The sequence below is a fragment of the Thermobia domestica genome, chromosome 2, assembly GCF_964235325.1.
Source record: "Thermobia domestica chromosome 2, izTheDome1.hap1.1, whole genome shotgun sequence".
NCBI lineage: Eukaryota > Metazoa > Arthropoda > Insecta > Zygentoma > Lepismatidae > Thermobia > Thermobia domestica.
In genome coordinates, this window is record NC_137455.1 from 179,736,171 (window position 1) to 179,754,366 (window position 18,196).

At 33.7% G+C, this 18,196-nt stretch overlaps 2 protein-coding genes across 7 annotated transcripts in view; both read left to right on the forward strand.

The window, feature by feature from the left end:
* LOC145677680 (protein GVQW3-like) overlaps positions 1-3,453 on the forward strand; it is a 127,144-nt gene extending 123,691 nt beyond the window's left edge. For all 5 annotated transcript variants that reach the window (XR_014129937.1, XR_014129943.1, XR_014129946.1 and 2 more), the window contains one exon: positions 3,037-3,453. The gene's annotated coding sequence lies outside the window, so the exon portion shown is untranslated. The remainder of the gene's footprint in view (positions 1-3,036) is intronic.
* Positions 3,454-4,286: 833 nt separating this feature from the next.
* LOC145677663 (aquaporin-7-like) overlaps positions 4,287-18,196 on the forward strand; it is a 98,589-nt gene continuing 84,679 nt past the window's right edge. The window contains exon 1 of one of the 2 annotated variants that reach the window (XM_081748090.1): positions 4,287-4,667. In XM_081748090.1, coding sequence (XP_081604216.1) covers positions 4,578-4,667 — 90 coding nt within the window. In that variant the 5' untranslated portion in view covers positions 4,287-4,577. Of the gene's footprint in view, positions 4,668-13,728; positions 13,813-18,196 lie in introns of those variants that run through there. The other variant, XM_081748100.1, reaches the window with a different exon arrangement.

The window sequence follows — 18,196 nt, forward strand, 5'->3', positions numbered from 1 at the left end:
CTTCACTTCTTGATCTTGTTAATGTACCACATTAAAAGTATACGACGTCACATATTCGTAGAATTTACTATTGGTATTATATCTTTGGATTGCACCTCAAACAAAGACACATATGTAAGCATAAATAGTATTTTATTAATTTTTTGTTTCTTCTTTTTTGTCACACTAAGATGCTGTAATGCTTTATAGTTATTGTAGATGTTTATCACACTATGTATTTGATCGATGGCAAAATATATACAATTCTTGTTCAGAACTCTTCTTGATTCTGATGATGATTTGTCTCCATATCATGTAGTGTAACACTGGTTTGCACAGTTTCATATTGCAGTAAAGAGTTCTGTTAAGAAGAACGGAAGGTTTGGTTTAAAATTTTATATGATCGATGAAATAAAACAAAACATATACAAATAACATAAATATTATAATTTACCTGGAAGATATATTGCACCAGAGTAAGGTTATTGATAAGGGGTACCGTCCTGAATATGTATTGAAAATCACTGAGAAATTTTCCTTGGGCTTTACACCATAAATAATACTAAACATAATAGCCACATACTGTTCGTCTTAGAATTTGCATTTGAATATTATTATATTTATAGTAAATGCAATGAAGTTTTAAGAATGCAATGTGTTACGGTATGTAAGGAGGCAGATCGTATTTTTCAAAATATTCTCAATAACCTCGATTATTAATATAAATTGCAATCGACCGATATCCTAATTTTGTGATGGATCTGAATTAACAATGATTGCCAGAGGGAGAGAAATAGGGGAAATTCATTACTGGCAGTATATTACGTCGCCGAATACACAACAAACTAACCAAATTAATCGAGAACGAAGATAAGTTATCAAAACAGTGGTGGTGCGACTGAAATACTCAACTAACATGTGTCAGTTTTAAAGGTGAAAAAACTGAAAACAACGATACCACGTTAGTCAGTAGTCTCAAGCTAAAGCTACACATTTTTGACATGTCGTCTAACAATTGGATTCTATGACGAAAGAAATATTGAATCTGCGATGCAAAGACAGCACGTTGCACCAACTGACCATCAGGGAAGTTGTTCACTGACAAAAGTGATCAAAATACCGAAAGATGTCGTAATCGGTGGGAAAAATAAAAGTACGGTCGTTGAAGAAGGGTTTTGTACTGCAGATCATGGACAGCCTGCCCCATCCTTTGAGGGCGTGCATTGAAGTGGACCTTACAATATTATTGCTGGCTGCTTGCTGACAAGTTTGCAGTGCTTTTCACGGAGTTCAATCGTAACAATCCTCTCTGCTAGTTTCGACATACATGATGCTACCATAGACTTCAACAGAAGCAACAAAGTCTTCTGCGGTCAGAGGGATGGTTATGGACTCTATCCTGGAAGCTAATCCCTATCCAAAAATTGTCCTGATCTTTTACGGTTGTCGCAGCAGATTCATTTTCATCAGAAGTGACAATACCGACAAGAATTTCGTACACTAAGAGAATGTCATACCTATAGACGGCGGTCCTTGTTAGCTGGTATTAATTCGTGCGGCTACCATGAGTCCTTCATTATCATCTAACTTTTGCATAGATCCATCAAATGACTGCCATGGTGCATGTCCATTTGGTCTTTAATAACACGAATCTTTTTCTAATGTCCGTTTCTATTATTTCTTAGAATCTCAGAACGGAGGCAGGAGAGTATGAGCAGAGAGTTCTGGGTGTCTCATTGACTGTGTGTCTCAGCCGCAACAACGGGGTCAACGTTGGGATGTACTAGGCAAACCGACCATTACGCTGTTTGTTGGTCACTGGCGGTGGATGAAGTTCTCAATGTTGTGTCACCGACACGAAATATTACACACCAACGGCGAATGGTACGTTCATCTCGCGGCTAGATGTGCAGTATCTCTCAGTTTAACTACTAAAGGAAAATACCTCGCAATTGTGTGGTCTTCATGGTGTAAAGCAGGCATAAGCGCAGGATGTAAGACTAGCAATTTCACTTCATGTTTCATTTCATAAGGTGTCCGAACTTACCGTCAGGCTGTCCGCATGTTGACCAAAGGGAGGCTACCAAACGAGACAGAGAGAGTGACATCAGTACATCAATAACATGCTTTCAATATTCTAAATAAATGTCTCTTAATCTCACATTCCAATCACACTCAATTATTATTATTATTATTATTATTATTATTATTATTATTATTATTATTATTATTATTAAAACAATCATTTTATAAATGTCTAACTTCATAATGATACTATTCAGATTACAAACATTGATAGTGCTTCTGTTGGATAAATCCTGGAAGTCTAGACTGAAAGAACGATTCCCCAAAACTGGGAAGCATGATATTATTTAAAAGAATTGTTAGACTATTGATTGAAATAACACTTTGGTTGAAAAACAAATCTCTGAAAGAGGAACAGGTTGCTCTAATCCATAGAAGTGTAATTGCCCTAAATCCATAAATCAAACTGCGAAAGGAATGGATAAAGAATCGCTAGAAAAACTGCACACTCATACCTCATATACTGTATGGTCTTTGGTTAATAAACTTTAATAACTTTGCGGTGAATGGACTAATTTGAGTGTGGATTAACATAAGTAACACAGAGTTATCTACGCCAAAGGGAACTGTTCTACAACATCTTCTGTACGCGAAAAAAAAAGTGCTCAAATTGCTTATTTGTTCCAGATATATTGAAAGAAGTACGTGTACGAGATGAGAATATACTTCTCTACCGCGTATAATAATTTCGTAAATTCTTTAGATAATTTCTTAAGTAATTTATTAAACACCTAAAAGTTGAAAACGAATGAAAGAATAACCTTGCAATTAACTAAAACAAACTTCTTGCTTTGAAGTTCCTTACGACATACTCCTCATAAAGAAGAATTTACTCATTTTAAGAGTTTTACTTAGGAGAGAAAAGTAGTTCTCTACCTAGTAAATGAATTATGTATACCCAAATTCGAAAAAAAAAAAAAAAAATCAGGCAAAACCAGTTTATGACTTAATTTTCTTTTTTTCTTTTTTCAGTATTCAAGATTATTTGGAATATTATACACCATAAACACAAGAGCATTAAACAAATATCTTACGCACTATGTGGCATATAATACAACTTTCCAACGTAAAATGATAAACGTAGTTGCATTTGATTTTGATTTCAGTGAAAGGCTTGAAAAACTGTGTCTATTTTTAGTGAAAGAGCTCTGTCTTGTCTCGTCTCGTGCCCAACTCTAGATGTGTGACAAATGTAAATGGATCTATCAATTAAATGAAGTGTTTCCGCTGTATAAAGTGGCACACATTCAATACTTCATCGAATATATTTTTGACACAATTACAAATTGCACAGTTAAATGTTTAGTGTATCTTCGTGTGTATTATGAACTATATCTGTATAAAACGTTTTTCATTTTATTAAAAATAATGTGTTAGAGTTGAATGTTATGTCGGTGTTTTATTATTATTATTATTTGTTTCCTTGCACGATAAAAACTTCTAGTAGAAATTAATTATAAACCACTGTCTAGTTACGTACAAGTCTATCGGCTTTTTTTTTTTTTTTTTTTTTTTTTTGCTCCTAATCAGGTTATATAATGCGGTGATTGACATTTTTCTCCGAACAATTATAGCATGTTAGGATAATAAAGATGTTTTCTCATATGCAAACATTCACAACTATACTTTTAATATACTCCACAAGTTTCTTTCCAAAGTCTATGCACTCGGTTGCATGTGATTCTCCTACCTACTTCTGACACTGAATTAAAAACCGGCGGTGTAATAAATATAGGTCACGCAATTCCTTCCACGCAATCAGCACAATTTGGCCTCTATCCAGTAACCTAGTATCTCAGATTAAATATATACAAAGCGTTTGATTATCCTATTCGATATACTACCGTATATTATGTTCTAATATATTATACACATCAGTATTGTCTATATCAGCATGATAGTAGCCTTCTGGAAAGATTATGCAACATGAATTACGCATGTCATGAATCTTTCTCCATTCTGAATGAACTTGAAAGGAACTCCTTCTATATCTGATTGCATACGGATGAAAATTCAGCACCGTACTTTTTTTTAAAAAAAAGCTTTCTTCTTTTTCTACGTTGGCTACTTTTCTCACACCTTCACGTTTGCTCAGTTGGTCGAATCACTGAAGTTTGGCAAAGGTTGCGCTCTGATTGGTTGGCTCCGTCAGCGCCACAACAATTGCAGCGATAAAGAGAAGGAAGAAAATCTCGCGGGGAAAATTCAGTCAAGTAGAGGACTCTCTCGCGATCGCACAATATAAATGTAACTTAACCGCCAACACACAGAATACTCACTGCTCTTTAGTCGTCAATTTAGGTTACTTAACAAGTCACAGTTTTTTTTCACGGGCTGTTGCAAACATTATACTACTATCTTTTTTAAATGTTCTTTTAAAGCGGAATTGAGTATATTAAATAAACTGTAGAGAAATTTGATTTTTATGCGCGTCATAAACATTGATTTATTTTCAAAATAAAAAATCGCATTTTTTTAAAATCGAGTTTTCTTTGAACACTTAAAACGTCCTCATGATGGATGGAGTGTGTGATAAGTGTAGAATTAATCGTACCTGGGTAAGGGAGATGTTGGCGGAATTCATAGGAACATTTATGCTGGTGGTGAGTACTGTTTTGATTTTAAATGTAGATTACAACATTGTACATTCTTGTATTCATTTTTATTCCAGATTTTACATTTTGGCGATATTCTGGAAACATATTATTTAGATCTCTGTCAAATTCTACAGCAACGATAACCTAGTGTAGTGGTTGGAAATTTTAAAACTGCAATGCTATACAAAGTGTAAAATTTATTACGTTTAGCAACGTTTGCAGCATAATATTTAATCAATTTTGTTCAAACATAATTTATAATGTATATATTTAAATTAATATTTGCAGCATTATCATATCTTAAACTTGTATCTTAATAGTTTCAAGACCAAATAATATTCTCTTGCTTATTAATAGCTTCAATTTCTTCGAAATTTACTTGACAGTATGAACTATATTTATGTATAATGGGATTAATAATTCACTTAACGATCATGGCTATATCATGTTGTATTATGTGGACTTGTATAACAAGTAAAAATTAAATAAGAAATTTCTATCAAACACATGGCAAATATTTCGAATAGTGTGGTATAATTAGTTATTAGTGCAATCAATGTGGGAACCACTACGTGTTTGCTTTATAATCGAGAAATAATTGATTCAAGAATCGCTTTCAGACAATAGATAAAATTATTTTTCTTCCAACAACTCTGTTGGTTTTGCCTTCTTTCATTGTAAGGTAACTATTTAATATCGTTGCTACTTCTTAAATAACACTTGGAAATAACAAATCCAGATCGGGGCGTAAAAATTTAAATAATTAAATTTATACTTTTTTAAAAAAGTACAACATTAATAAATCAAAACTGACCAAAGCACCAAATATACCGGTATATTAATAATACTTGTGTAATAATAGTTTCAGCAATTTAACATCGCCTTCAACAGACATCTTCGATAACGTTATCGAAAATATGATAACGTATCTGATGAAGGGGGTGTTATATTGCCGAAACTGTTACACAAGTATTATTAAAGTACTGTACTTAATATTAATACTAATATACAGTATTAATATACATTGATATTAATATACTGTACGTTTGGTGCTTTGTTCAGTATTGTTTTATTATATTGTTAGCTATGGAATATTTCCAAAGTTATAATGAGCAAGATAGAAGTATGTACATAATATTAACACGCCAAATACCTTTCATAACAAGCTTTCTTTTAGTTGGAAAGGGGAGCGTGGTGTTTCAGTGGTAAAGCGTTCATCTCCGGTGCTTGGGGTCCCTGGTTCGATCCCATCCACGCCGTGTGGACTTTGTGGTGGACAAATACCGTGCTCGTGGGTTTTCTCGGGGTTCTCCCGTTTCCTCCCACTTCATTCATTCCACCATTTCATTCATTTCTCATCATCACCTTCTCCTTTAGCCTAACCGGCATAACCATGGGACGTAAAACTTAAGGATTTCATCTCATTTTTTTAGTTGGAAAATTAAGAATAAACAACATGCCGCCATTTTAATTTTTTATAAAAAATCCTACTAGATTTCATCTATATTATTAAAAAGCAGATTTCTATCATTACAGAATAGTTATCTATCAAGTAAGAATAATAAACATTTTCTTCGTTTATATTTTAATACAATATAAAAAGCAAAAATTTTGTCTTATGTTGTATGAAACGATTTTGAAAGAATCCTCGTGACCACCACACCACCTTCCTCGATTAAAAACCAACGACTTGGAAATAGTTCCGTATTCCACGCGATGAGCACGTGCGCCAAGCATAACAATATAATTAAACTTACTTGCAACATAAATGTAACGTCATACTATTTATGATTTTTAATTTTTGCATAATCGTCACGGATTATATAACGTAAAAACAAACAAAATATTTGTATATATTATATTATGTCTATATATATGATCGGCTATTCATTTCTGTTCAGGATCGATTATTTTATAAGAATAAATTCATCGCTTGACCAAGAAGTAGGTCAAACTGGTGACTAAAAAAAGGATGGAACTAGAGTTACAACGAGCAACGCCAGTCAGCTTAAACAGCCATTCTTATACCTGTAGAGTTTAACTCCATCACCTAACAGTCAATTGTATGTAAAATTGTCCTGGAAATAGGATAAATTACAATGCAAAAATTTTTGGTGCATAAAAATTCAAGCAATTCTCTGACATAATAGTGTATATATAATATAAACAATTGCTAATCTATAGATTTTCTAATTCAAAACAATAGGCATTTTAAAAACAAATGTTTTATTTATTTGAGAGTAACGTTCCACGACTATGCACCCAGGCTAATGGAGACGGTGATAATGATGATGATGATAATGAATGAAATTGTGGAATGACGAAAGAGGGAGGAAATATGAGAACTCCGAGAAAATCAACATACACTGCTTGTCTACCACAAAGTCTTGGCAAGAGCTGGGATCCCATACATCAGAGGTGAGCGCTCTACCACTGAGCCACCGCGGATCCTCTCTTATTTGTTTCTATTGCCTTTTTTGTGGAAGGAGGAGAGGAGAATAGAGTGAAACTTGATAAATATCCCTTGAATGCATTAGTAATGTTCTTCTCATACATTTTCGAACCAGATTCTCTGTGGTGTGAATGGTCTAAGGTTAGGTTCCAGGTGGAGATACTCGGTCGGAAAAAGTGTAAAAGCTTTTTCAAGCAAGCCACCCTAAGTGAGGTTCTCCTGGGTTTTTCTCATTTACGCCAGGCAAATGCAGGGATGCTACCTAACAATGGTCCCATGTCCTTTCTTCCTCCTCAATTCTTCGGGTATACTTAGTGTGATCGCCTTTACGTGACTGTGTAACATGGCCACAGATGCCGAAAACTCTGAAATTTAATTCCTAATCCTAATCGAATCAGACTCTATGGCTTACGTTTTAAAGTTCATGAAGTATAAGTAAATAGTTCACATGTATAGCACACAGTATATGATATTTGTGACCATAAGTAATATGTTAATCATTGTAAAATTTAAAAGATGCAATGCCATAAAAATTACACCTATCAGTGCTGTACAATCTCCAATTGATGCATCTATTCTTTATATACGTGATGGAAGTATTAGATTAAAGGTTAGTAGCATCGGTTTTACTTTCTTGATTCATATTTCAAAATCCCTTCCAACTTAAAGAATAGCTTTTCGTGAAGTAGCTATATATAGCTAGAGGTGAATAAAGGTTACAAATGTTATTATAGTAGACTATTTAGTAGAATGGAATAGTTTCTCTAACTTAGAAAAGAAAGTACTAATTTTATTTGCTTGTTGAAATTCTGCGTCGCTTTTTAGCAGGACTATATGAGGTGTGGATCTACAATTTAAGAAGAAATCCGAACCACCGAAATGTGGTTTAATGTTCATACTCTCCCACCGAGAACCGAACCTGAATCTCGCACGCTCTAGCCACTTGCCCAATGGATAGGGCTAAGGTATTATATAACTAATGATACTTTTAAAACAAATTTATAAGTGATATAAAAATGAGAATCAACGTCTGAATTCTAGAGTACAAATTGATAACGTGCTTTCGACACATTATCTATCCGTAAGAAATTTCTATTTTTATTAACCTGTACTCTGTGCTAGGTTTTTAATTTGTAGAGCTGTCTCGAAGGAAGGTGAATCCTTATGGGCTGGAACAAAGTTTTACCTAGCAGCATTCCCTTCACATCAATTAGTTTATTTTGTAATCATTTCTAAATTCTGGTTTGCTATGATGTCAAAACTGTAACATTTCTGTTTTCTCATTATTTAAAAAAATAAACAAAACAAAAAAATAGTGCACTTCCTGAAAAGTTATCATCAGTGCTTGAATTGAAATGATTTGTAATACGACCCTGCCTATGAGAATAAAACTACTTTTAGAAATAAACTGTAAAAAAAACTCAACTTAGATACGAATAAGTATAACTATACTATGTAGTTTGCATACGAAAAAGTGTTCAAAAATCAAGATCATGTGTAAAATGAAGGTAATTGATACAGCATATCATTTTCACTTAAAGAAATTCATCCAAGTATTAATATTTACTTAATAAACCCTTGAAAGATTTCAGAAGAGTCGTCAATACTATGACTTACTACTATTCGATCCTTTCTTAAATGACCCTTAACAAAGAATTGCATGTCAGAGTAGTTTCATTTGCTTACTTATCGCAATATTGGAATTTTGACTCTAGTTGGGAGGTAAATGCGACTATGTAGATCAAAGGAACCAATGAACAATTTGTACACCCAAGTATTCTTTTATTATGCTTCAATTAACATTGGTTTGAGATGCCAGCATGGAAGAGCAAGTGTTGGGCGAATTTTTGAAATTAAGATCAACTGTAACCACCTCATACTTCAGAAATCTCGGACATATTATTTTAATTAAGTCATTCTGTACATTAAACACACTTATGTATTTAAGATTATAAAGATATTCTGGGCTTTAAACCTATTCTCTTTCCTTTGTGTCTGTCCTTCCTTATTTGAATTCACGCTGAAGTCCAGTTTGCTGTTTTGCAATTATTAATAAAATTCATTAATATATATAAGATTCTTTAGTAGTGTCTGCTACGTAGTAAGTGAGAGAAGTCTTGAGGGGGATCTCTGAGTTAATTGTATTACTAGTCAATGCTGCCTAATTACGGTAGAACCCCTCGCATTTCTCACTTCATTTAGATTGGAATATTTTAATAAGTTCCGTTATACTTTATTCTAATGCTTCTTACTTCTCTTTTTCGTACTTACTGTATAAGGGTTATATGTTAAAATTTTGAAATAAAATCTTCATGTCATAGTTTCTCCTTATATTATGAATGTGTAATTTACTGGCTACCTATAATAAGATTGATATACGTATCAATTTCATTGCTATTCTTACACAAAGATTTGATGGTGTTGCGTAAGTTTCATCTCCCAAATATGAGGAGCTCGCATATGTTTTAATCTCCATCCCTTCCCTCTCAAAAAGACTCATTTTAATCAAAAAGACATGAGAAAAGGCCGAACCAAGAACAATACTAATTATGTTCAAAAATTAATTTCATACGGTTCAACCTTTTCCTCGTGATGAGAAGACAGACAACGTCAACCCCAAAACGTCATAGTAAAAACCTAGTTCGAGATAGACACTATGTTCAAAATTCATTTCAAACGGTTCGTATATTTTCCTTATGCAAAGACAAACAATATCATATTAACTTTTGAGACAGTTTATACTTACGAATATATAAGAATTATTGATTTTAAATTACTAGAGATAATTTATCCTTGTTACTGTTTGTTTTCCGTATTAAAAAGGAAAGGATTCGTAAACCATGGAAAATAAGAATAGGTCTTATACACAAGCATTGTGGAAAATCAGAATATTTATTACAGTCTACAGATGTCACAGTTAATTTATTGCGTTAAGTTTTGTGATTAAAGCATAAAAATACATTAAAATATAGATACTATGTATAATTAAAAAAATGAAATGAAATCTTTAATATAACGTCTTCGATTTTGTTCTGTTGGCCGAAGGAAGTAAATGACTATGAAAGATCTGCTGGACTGAAAATGTAATCTTTAATTCGAAGGATCGCAAAAAATTTAATGACTCCTGCCTTAAGATAGTCCTAACTCATAAATTGATTCAAATTTTTTCTGAAGTGATATGGAATCTCTGCTCAAGGAAAGAACAAGAACTTGTGTTTAATTCCAGAGGTGTTTACGAGACGTGATACAATTCGTCAAAGTAACAGTCAGCCACAATAGCGGGATAGGTGGAAGGAGTCAAGGTCTCTTATTATATTGTCATAACTTGTATCATATGCAAGCAGAAACGGAAATGATTCAAGAGCAGAAAGTACATACTATCACTTTACCAGCGAATATCATATCGAATAAGATATTTTACTTTCATTCCTCCCCCCCCCCCCAATTTCAATTTTGTTTTACAAGAAAACTGAATACGAGTATTTCTCAGGTTCGTCATATTGAGTTTTAAGATTATTTACGGATAGAGGCAGAGGCGGATTCAGGGGGTAATCGGGGTGATTCCGCCCCAGAAGAGGAAACTTTCTTATTTTATATATAAATAAAACCCATCCCAGAGATTGGAGCTCTTAAAAGTAACAGTATTACAACTTACCGCTCTCCCAGAGGTCGTCCTGGATCCGCCCCTGGATAGAGGTAGTTATATATATATATATATATATATATATATATATATATATATATATATATATATATATATATATATATATATATATATTAGAGAACTGTACATATATTAGAGATACAGTTAATGAAGCTGCTGAAATAGTTCTTCAAAATTGAAAGATTTTTAACTGTGTTAACTGATATAATTTCTTCTTTCTAAGAAACGGAATGGCGTGGCGTTCACATTACATTACTAGGTATTCTGTTATTATTGGGTAGTTTTCATATGAAGAAATTTAACATAGTTTTGTTAATGAAATTTATACAAATAGTGTGTGCATGAATGAGTTCGTGCGTTATCGTTACGAAAAGACAAACAACAATCATAGATACAATCTAGTTTACGCATGTCTGACGTAGAAGACCCGGGTTCGACTTTCGGTGGGCGCTCATGTGGTTCATTTCCGACGTTACGCTCAGGGGCGGACCAAGGCAACATTTTCACCCGGGTAAAGTGACTTTTTGGCGACCCTTAGTCCAAGCCTATATTTTAAATTTTGGTACAGTGATTTTAATATTTTAAACCCATTTTTGAAAAAGAAAAATTAATACTCAAATACATGATATAAATACATTTACTACTGAAAACTATAGATATGGTATCAATTACATTGTGTTTATTATTATTATTATTATTATTATTATTATTATTATTATTATTATTATTATTATTATTATTATTATTATTATTATTATTATTATTATTATTATTATTATTATTATTATTATTATTATTATTATTATTAATGTACCGATATGTATAAACAAAAACAATATCGAACAGCACTTATTGAATACTAATAATTTTGACATTAATGCTATATTCTAACTTGTTTTGTTATATCAATCAATAACATCAGGAGTCATTCTACCATATATTTCGATTATGTAACAATTTATTCTAATAAAGTGAAATACTAATAAATACATTTTAGATAATTATGTTGAACGTGTTTTACGCGGCGGGAGGAAGGATTCAAAGGTAGTCGCTAATTTTTGTTTTCCTAGTGCCGCTTCGAACTCCGTCCTATGTTGTTGCAAAGTGGTGCATTCGATTTCATCAAACATTGTTGAAAATGAATGATTTGGCAAGAACTTTACATAGTGAAACAATAACATCTCCTAGACACTACTTTCAACAAAGGTCGACAGTTTGGCACGGCACTGTTAATGCAAAGAAATTAAAAGTAAGTGTTGTATATACTGTTTTCCCTCCACTACCACTTTAAAAGAGTAACATATAAAAACTGTTAATCATCATTGACAAAGAACGACATATTTTTATTTTTAGTGTCACTTTTTTAATGTTCTATAAAACTACACACGAGCATGCTATTTTGTTCAGCTTGATCTGATCTATCGATTGATATATGTCTTATCTTTGGACAATGGATTAGTTAATCAAAAAAAATAAAATATAAGAGAATGATAATTTTAGTTTATATCCCATTAATCGTACTAACGTACTGTTGTCCTTTGATGTCATAATGGATAGCTTAATAAGACTATATATCGGGATCAGTTTCACCTCAATAAGTGGCATGGTTCTCGTGCGGCGTCAATTTTTATGATTAATGATTACAAATGTGTTTCTCTCAATTCTCTCGAAAACTACGCATGAAGTTTTCAAAATCAAGCGCAACATTTGTTCAACTCAACAAGGCTTATCGATTTGTATATGCCCCACCTTTACTAAAAACATTCTACTATTTATGGAAGTATGGTTGTCCAGTAGTAGAGCGCTCACCTCGGACGCAAAGTTTATTTAACGTATTTTTAGTTAGCTTATTATTTCAAAACTTTAACTACCACTCCCTTCTGGTACACGGGGTCCTGAGTTCGATTCCTGGTGAAAGAGCGTTGAACGCATTACGGTCGTTCGGACTCCTACCTAGCCTATAGGTTCATATATCTTAGTGCTGAAAAGGGAGTGATCCCCGTCTTCGATCCCCATGAGGACGTCGGTCGAAAAGATGTAACAGCTTTTTCAGGCTAACTATCCGGAGTGATGCTTTTCTTGGGTTTTCCTCATTCACACCAAGCAAATGCCGGGATGGTATCTAACATAATAGTCCTAGTCCGTATCCTTCCTTCCCCATTCATTTCTTCTCCAATTCCCCTAGCAGTGTAATCGCCGAGGGAAGTTGTCCCTCATATGTGACAGGTTGACATGCCAAAAGCTCAGAAATCTAATTCCTAATCCTAATGTTAATTGGTGCGCAAAAAGGACGCTAAACTTCAACAAACAATTAATGTAATAATTTTGCCAAACAGAAGTTTTAATATCCGTTTTAGTGATTAGTTATATCAGAAGCTACCGTCGAAATGCTCTGTTTGAAACTTAGCAGAAGGATTTAAGATAAAAGAAGTGAACAATGTGTGAAGAATAGAAATTATACTTCGATTTGGAATGAAAATCTACGGATAATCCTGGAGTTCTGTTGAAAGGAAATTTTCCGGTAGATTCAGATCTATTATACAAACATTTATTCCGGACATGCTATAATAAAGAATAACATTATGAAATATTTTCAGAATACGAAACAAGGAAGATATTGAATGCATATTGATAAGGAATTAGCGCTGCAATTAACAATGCCTAGCTTAATACTTCGGTATATCAGATGTGAAAAATTAAATTACCTGCAAGACATCACGTCTCACTAAAAAGATCATTAAGACAATTGCCTTGTCTTATTTCAATGACGCAAAGAGACCATGCTTAGACGTTTTAATTAAACTGATTGGAAGTATTAACTGTTGAGTGAATGGCCTTTCGTCATTCATATTATTGTTACGTGGCTTGTGTACTCTTCCTTCATTTTAAGTGATTGGCCTTTATGTTTCATTTATGTGGCATTCGAGGTTGAAGAATTGCATTCATTGTCAAGATCATCTCGTGACGGTTGTCGCTGTTTATAAATGAGGGGAAGTTAATTTGTTTATCTTTCCTTCTGGTGTAAAAAGCAGCAGGTATTTGTCTTCTGATAAGCATTTGTATCTAATTTGTATTTTTAGATTTCTTTAATTAGGTTTAAGGTCTCTAGTATGTAAACTTTTAGAGACGCATCTTGGACGTAATTAAGAATGGAAAAGAAAAATTAACAGTTTAATTAAATAATCAGGATGCTGAAGAAAAGTCTTTATACAGAACAAAAGAAACATCAAATCAAGGTATGACAAATGAAAATAAATAAATAGGCAGACTTTATTATGTAAAATAGAATTTCTGGTTTCAGTTCCTTGGAATACTTGCATATAGTGGATATGGAAAAATATTAGTGGAGTAGCGTGGTTCTCTACAATGAAAAAAAAATGTTATTTTCAATGTGTTACTTTAAGATTTGTATTATCATAAAGCCATTCGCGACGGATGCAGGTAATTTCTCACTCTCTAGGAGAGTTTCCTCCACAAGTAGGCATAACTAGGAGATGGGCCTCGTCCATCGCGCAAATGGGCGCATCCCATTATCCTGCTTCAGAATGGTCCTATGTGTTTAGCATGCACTTTAGAACGAGCAGTTACTTCAAATCGTGCAAACACAGGTCGGTTTGAAGTTTCAGGTACCGGTCTTGTTCGAAAATGACTGCCGATCCCATCGAGGGAGAATGTTCTGGAGTAGAAAGAGATTCCTTAAACTTGTTCTTAAATCATTATTTATTTTAATGCATATCTTGATTACTAAAGGGAAAGCGTGTTTCCACGGATTCCATGGACGCAAAAATGATGAAAAACTACCGAAGGCTTTCGAAATGTGGGTGTGGAGAAGAATGGAGAAAATTAGCTGGATCGAGCAGAAAACGGATGAGAGAGTCTTAGAAATGATGGAGGAGAAAAGAATTGTTTTAGATATTATTGAGAAGTGGAAGGAAAACCGGTTGGAATATTGACTAAGAAGGAACTGTATCATGAGGGACATGCTAGAGGGTATGATGGCAGGAAAAAAGAGGAGGGGGCGAAGGAGACTACAATTAATGGACGATATCAAAACAGAAAATTCTTACGTGAAGACGAAGAGGCTAGAGCGGAAGACCGTGGAGCATGGAAGCTTCAGTGCAGCAAGTGACCTCCCACTAATTTCAGAATACTTATGATAATGATGATGATTATGTGTCTTAATCTTTTTAGCGTATAATGAGTCAATGAAGTGAAATGGCAGGGGCTTGAACAAGATTAATGATTCTTGATTTAATTCATATAAAACCAAACTGGAAGCTGTGAAATGATCCTGTAATCTACCTCTCTTTTAGAAGAGATATAGCAATGAGAAAATATAAGTTAACTGAGAGACAATTTTGAATGATAATCTATGCATCAAAGATTTCGTTTCATGTTCGTGTGTAACACCAAGGTTATGAAGATGGGAACGTGGTAATTATAGGGGCATTCCAACTAATGTTAAAGGAGAATACTTTGTACTTTCAGCAGGGATTTAACGCACGCCAAAAGTGATCACCACGATGCTGGGAAAATTCTCCTAAACTTTTCTTGTTCCAGTAATACTATTCAAAACCATGGATTAAAATTATGGTAATTTTGTTGAAAGTACGCATTTATCGAATTTATACGTATTTGTGTAGGAAACACAACCATAATGTACACTATGTAGTGAACTGTTCTTTCCTCTAGACAATGTGTTAATGGAAATCTGAATCCAAAAATGGGAAAATACACTGTTATTGCTATATATTAGCTTTTCAGTGCACAACTTGGAAATCAGACGTAGTGTGCATAATTACTTTGGTGTAAGAAGAAGCTTGCTTTTCTCTTTGTGCTAAAGTCAGCAGTGTGTCGTTTGTTCATAGCAATTGCACTCAACGCATTTAGGCGTTCTTCAGGTTCTGCTCCAGCGAAAATTTTCTCAAACGTTAATCAGTGACAATTAATACCTATGACGTACGCGTGTTCACCCGTGTACGTCAGAAACTCGGTTATTGCTACATTAATGTGTGTCGCGTGGCAGAATGTGTGTACATCGAACGCATGTGACCATGAAGTGAAATTGTGAAAATATTTATTTCCATTGGGAAACAACACAATTGATTGCAGAAATGTGTTGTTGTGAAAGTGGAAGAATCTTTTTGAATAACCCTTGTATTTATAATAATTCTTGTTTCGTTACTTACACACTTCTTACGAAACACAGACTTAATTTGCAAGAGGGACACTATTTGGACAAAGTCAAATACATGTAAAATAATAAAAAAAAAATCATAGTACATGCGCGACAGTTAGATCATTCGTTAAATTGGTTTTCTGAATACAACAATAAATATTTTGAATGCTGTTGAAATGGAATTTTAAAACTTATAAAGACATAATTCATATTACGCGCTTAATCCACTTCGTATTATCGGTTGAAGATTCAAAAGAAAAGTTAGCATTTTATGTGCACTAAACATCACTCTGTACTAACATACGTATACTTCCGACCATTTTAAATCATTACTACGTTCATTGTTTTAAAAGGAAACCTGTTGGTCTCGATTTAAAACGAATACGGAATTCTTTAAAACCACTTAGTTGAGTAATACTGAAAGCAGTAAACAATTCTTCAAGAATAAGTCATTTTATAATAAGAGTAAATTTTGTGTTTACAAGTAGAACATAGTATACAGTAGGTTATAGTATATACTTACTACCTTTAACATAGAAGTTTTGGAAGCTAGGGGGTTCAGTGGTAGAGCGCTTTCCTCTGGTGCATGGGGTTTCCGCTTCGGAACCCGATCAAGTAAGTTTGTGGTGGACAATGTCGTATTCGTGGGTTTTCTCTGATTCTTCCGCGTCCTTCCACATTCTCATTCCACCATTCACTTCCTTTTATCATCCGTCTCCTTTAGCCTAACGGGCATAATCGTGGGACGTTAAACTGAAAGATTTCATTTCATTTCATTTTCTCCACCCTTCATGTTTTCACGTCTTTTTATACAGTCTAAAAATTGGAAACAACGAAATGAAATTATTGTTCTAGTTTCACGTCCCTCATGTATGCTAAAAAAGACGCATGACTAATGTAAGTAAATGATTATGAAAGAGTACGTGTAATTAGAATGCGAACGGAAACAGGAGAACCCCGAGGAATACTCACGGATACAATATTGCCCATTACACTGAGAAAAATCCGTTCTCCGGGACAGCGGTATTTTGTACAAGTATACGGAATCCTTTTGCTTACTACAGAAATCAGTATGGAGTATACCTTATTCATATGCTACATACGCACTGCTCTTAGATGTTACATCATGCCGTTGCAGGATATCTGACATCTAAAAGTTTTCCATATATCACGTGGATATACTTATGTTACATTCCTATATGTTATATACGTCCGGTATATATATATATGCTACCGGTATATGTTATATACGTCCATTTGTATGTGAGATCCTGACCGCCTATATTGTTTCATACGGAAAGTATGTATAGATGGAACACTTATGCAGAAAGTATTATAAAACATGCGTTTTCAGCTATACGTCTGCTGTACGTTAAGTCCAAAAACTACAGGAATTTCGCATGTAACCTATCTTTTTAAGTAAGCAACCTACAATTTTTTTTTCAGTGCATGACATGGGATCGAATCAGGGACCGTCGCATCAGAGTACTGTACCACAGGGTTATCATGGGCATTGGAAAATTCTATAATATTATTAGCGTTTAGCCAGTATATATATATATATATATATATATATATATATATATATATATATATATATATATATATGTATATATATATATCTTATGTTATTTGTTTCCATAGGTACGCGAATAATTTAAATCTTGATTGACTATATCATAGCTCGCTATATATATGTATATAATCATGACTACTTATCTTTCTTGTATATGGATTTTGAGCCAATTGAGATGTTCAATATTTCAAGTCAAAATATTACGCTTGTGAGTAAATGACTTTTATGAAAGGGTAGATTGATAAGGATTTTTGTTATTAGTGTTGTTTGTTGAAGTTTAGTATTCTGTTCCAGCACCAAGCTTATTCGAGATATAGGCCTACAGTTTAAGGTAGAATCCTAACCACTGTAATACTTTCGAATTTCAATGTTCTCCCATCGATAATTGAATCCAGGACCCTATGCACCAAAGGCGCACGAGCTAACAATTAGGGCAACGGGCTATATATTGTGCAAATACATATGTGTGCTCGTCTATAATTGGCAATTGATATTAACCCAGAACTTCTTGAGTCATTTTGCAATAAATTAAGAACTGGTTGGCGATATGGACTACTTGAATAGAAATAAAATTTGTAGTTCAGCTTAGGACAAGATTTGAGGCAGTCTCATCTCGAAAATGCGCTCAAAGTGATGTCTTGATTCGATGTGTCTTCACTCGAAT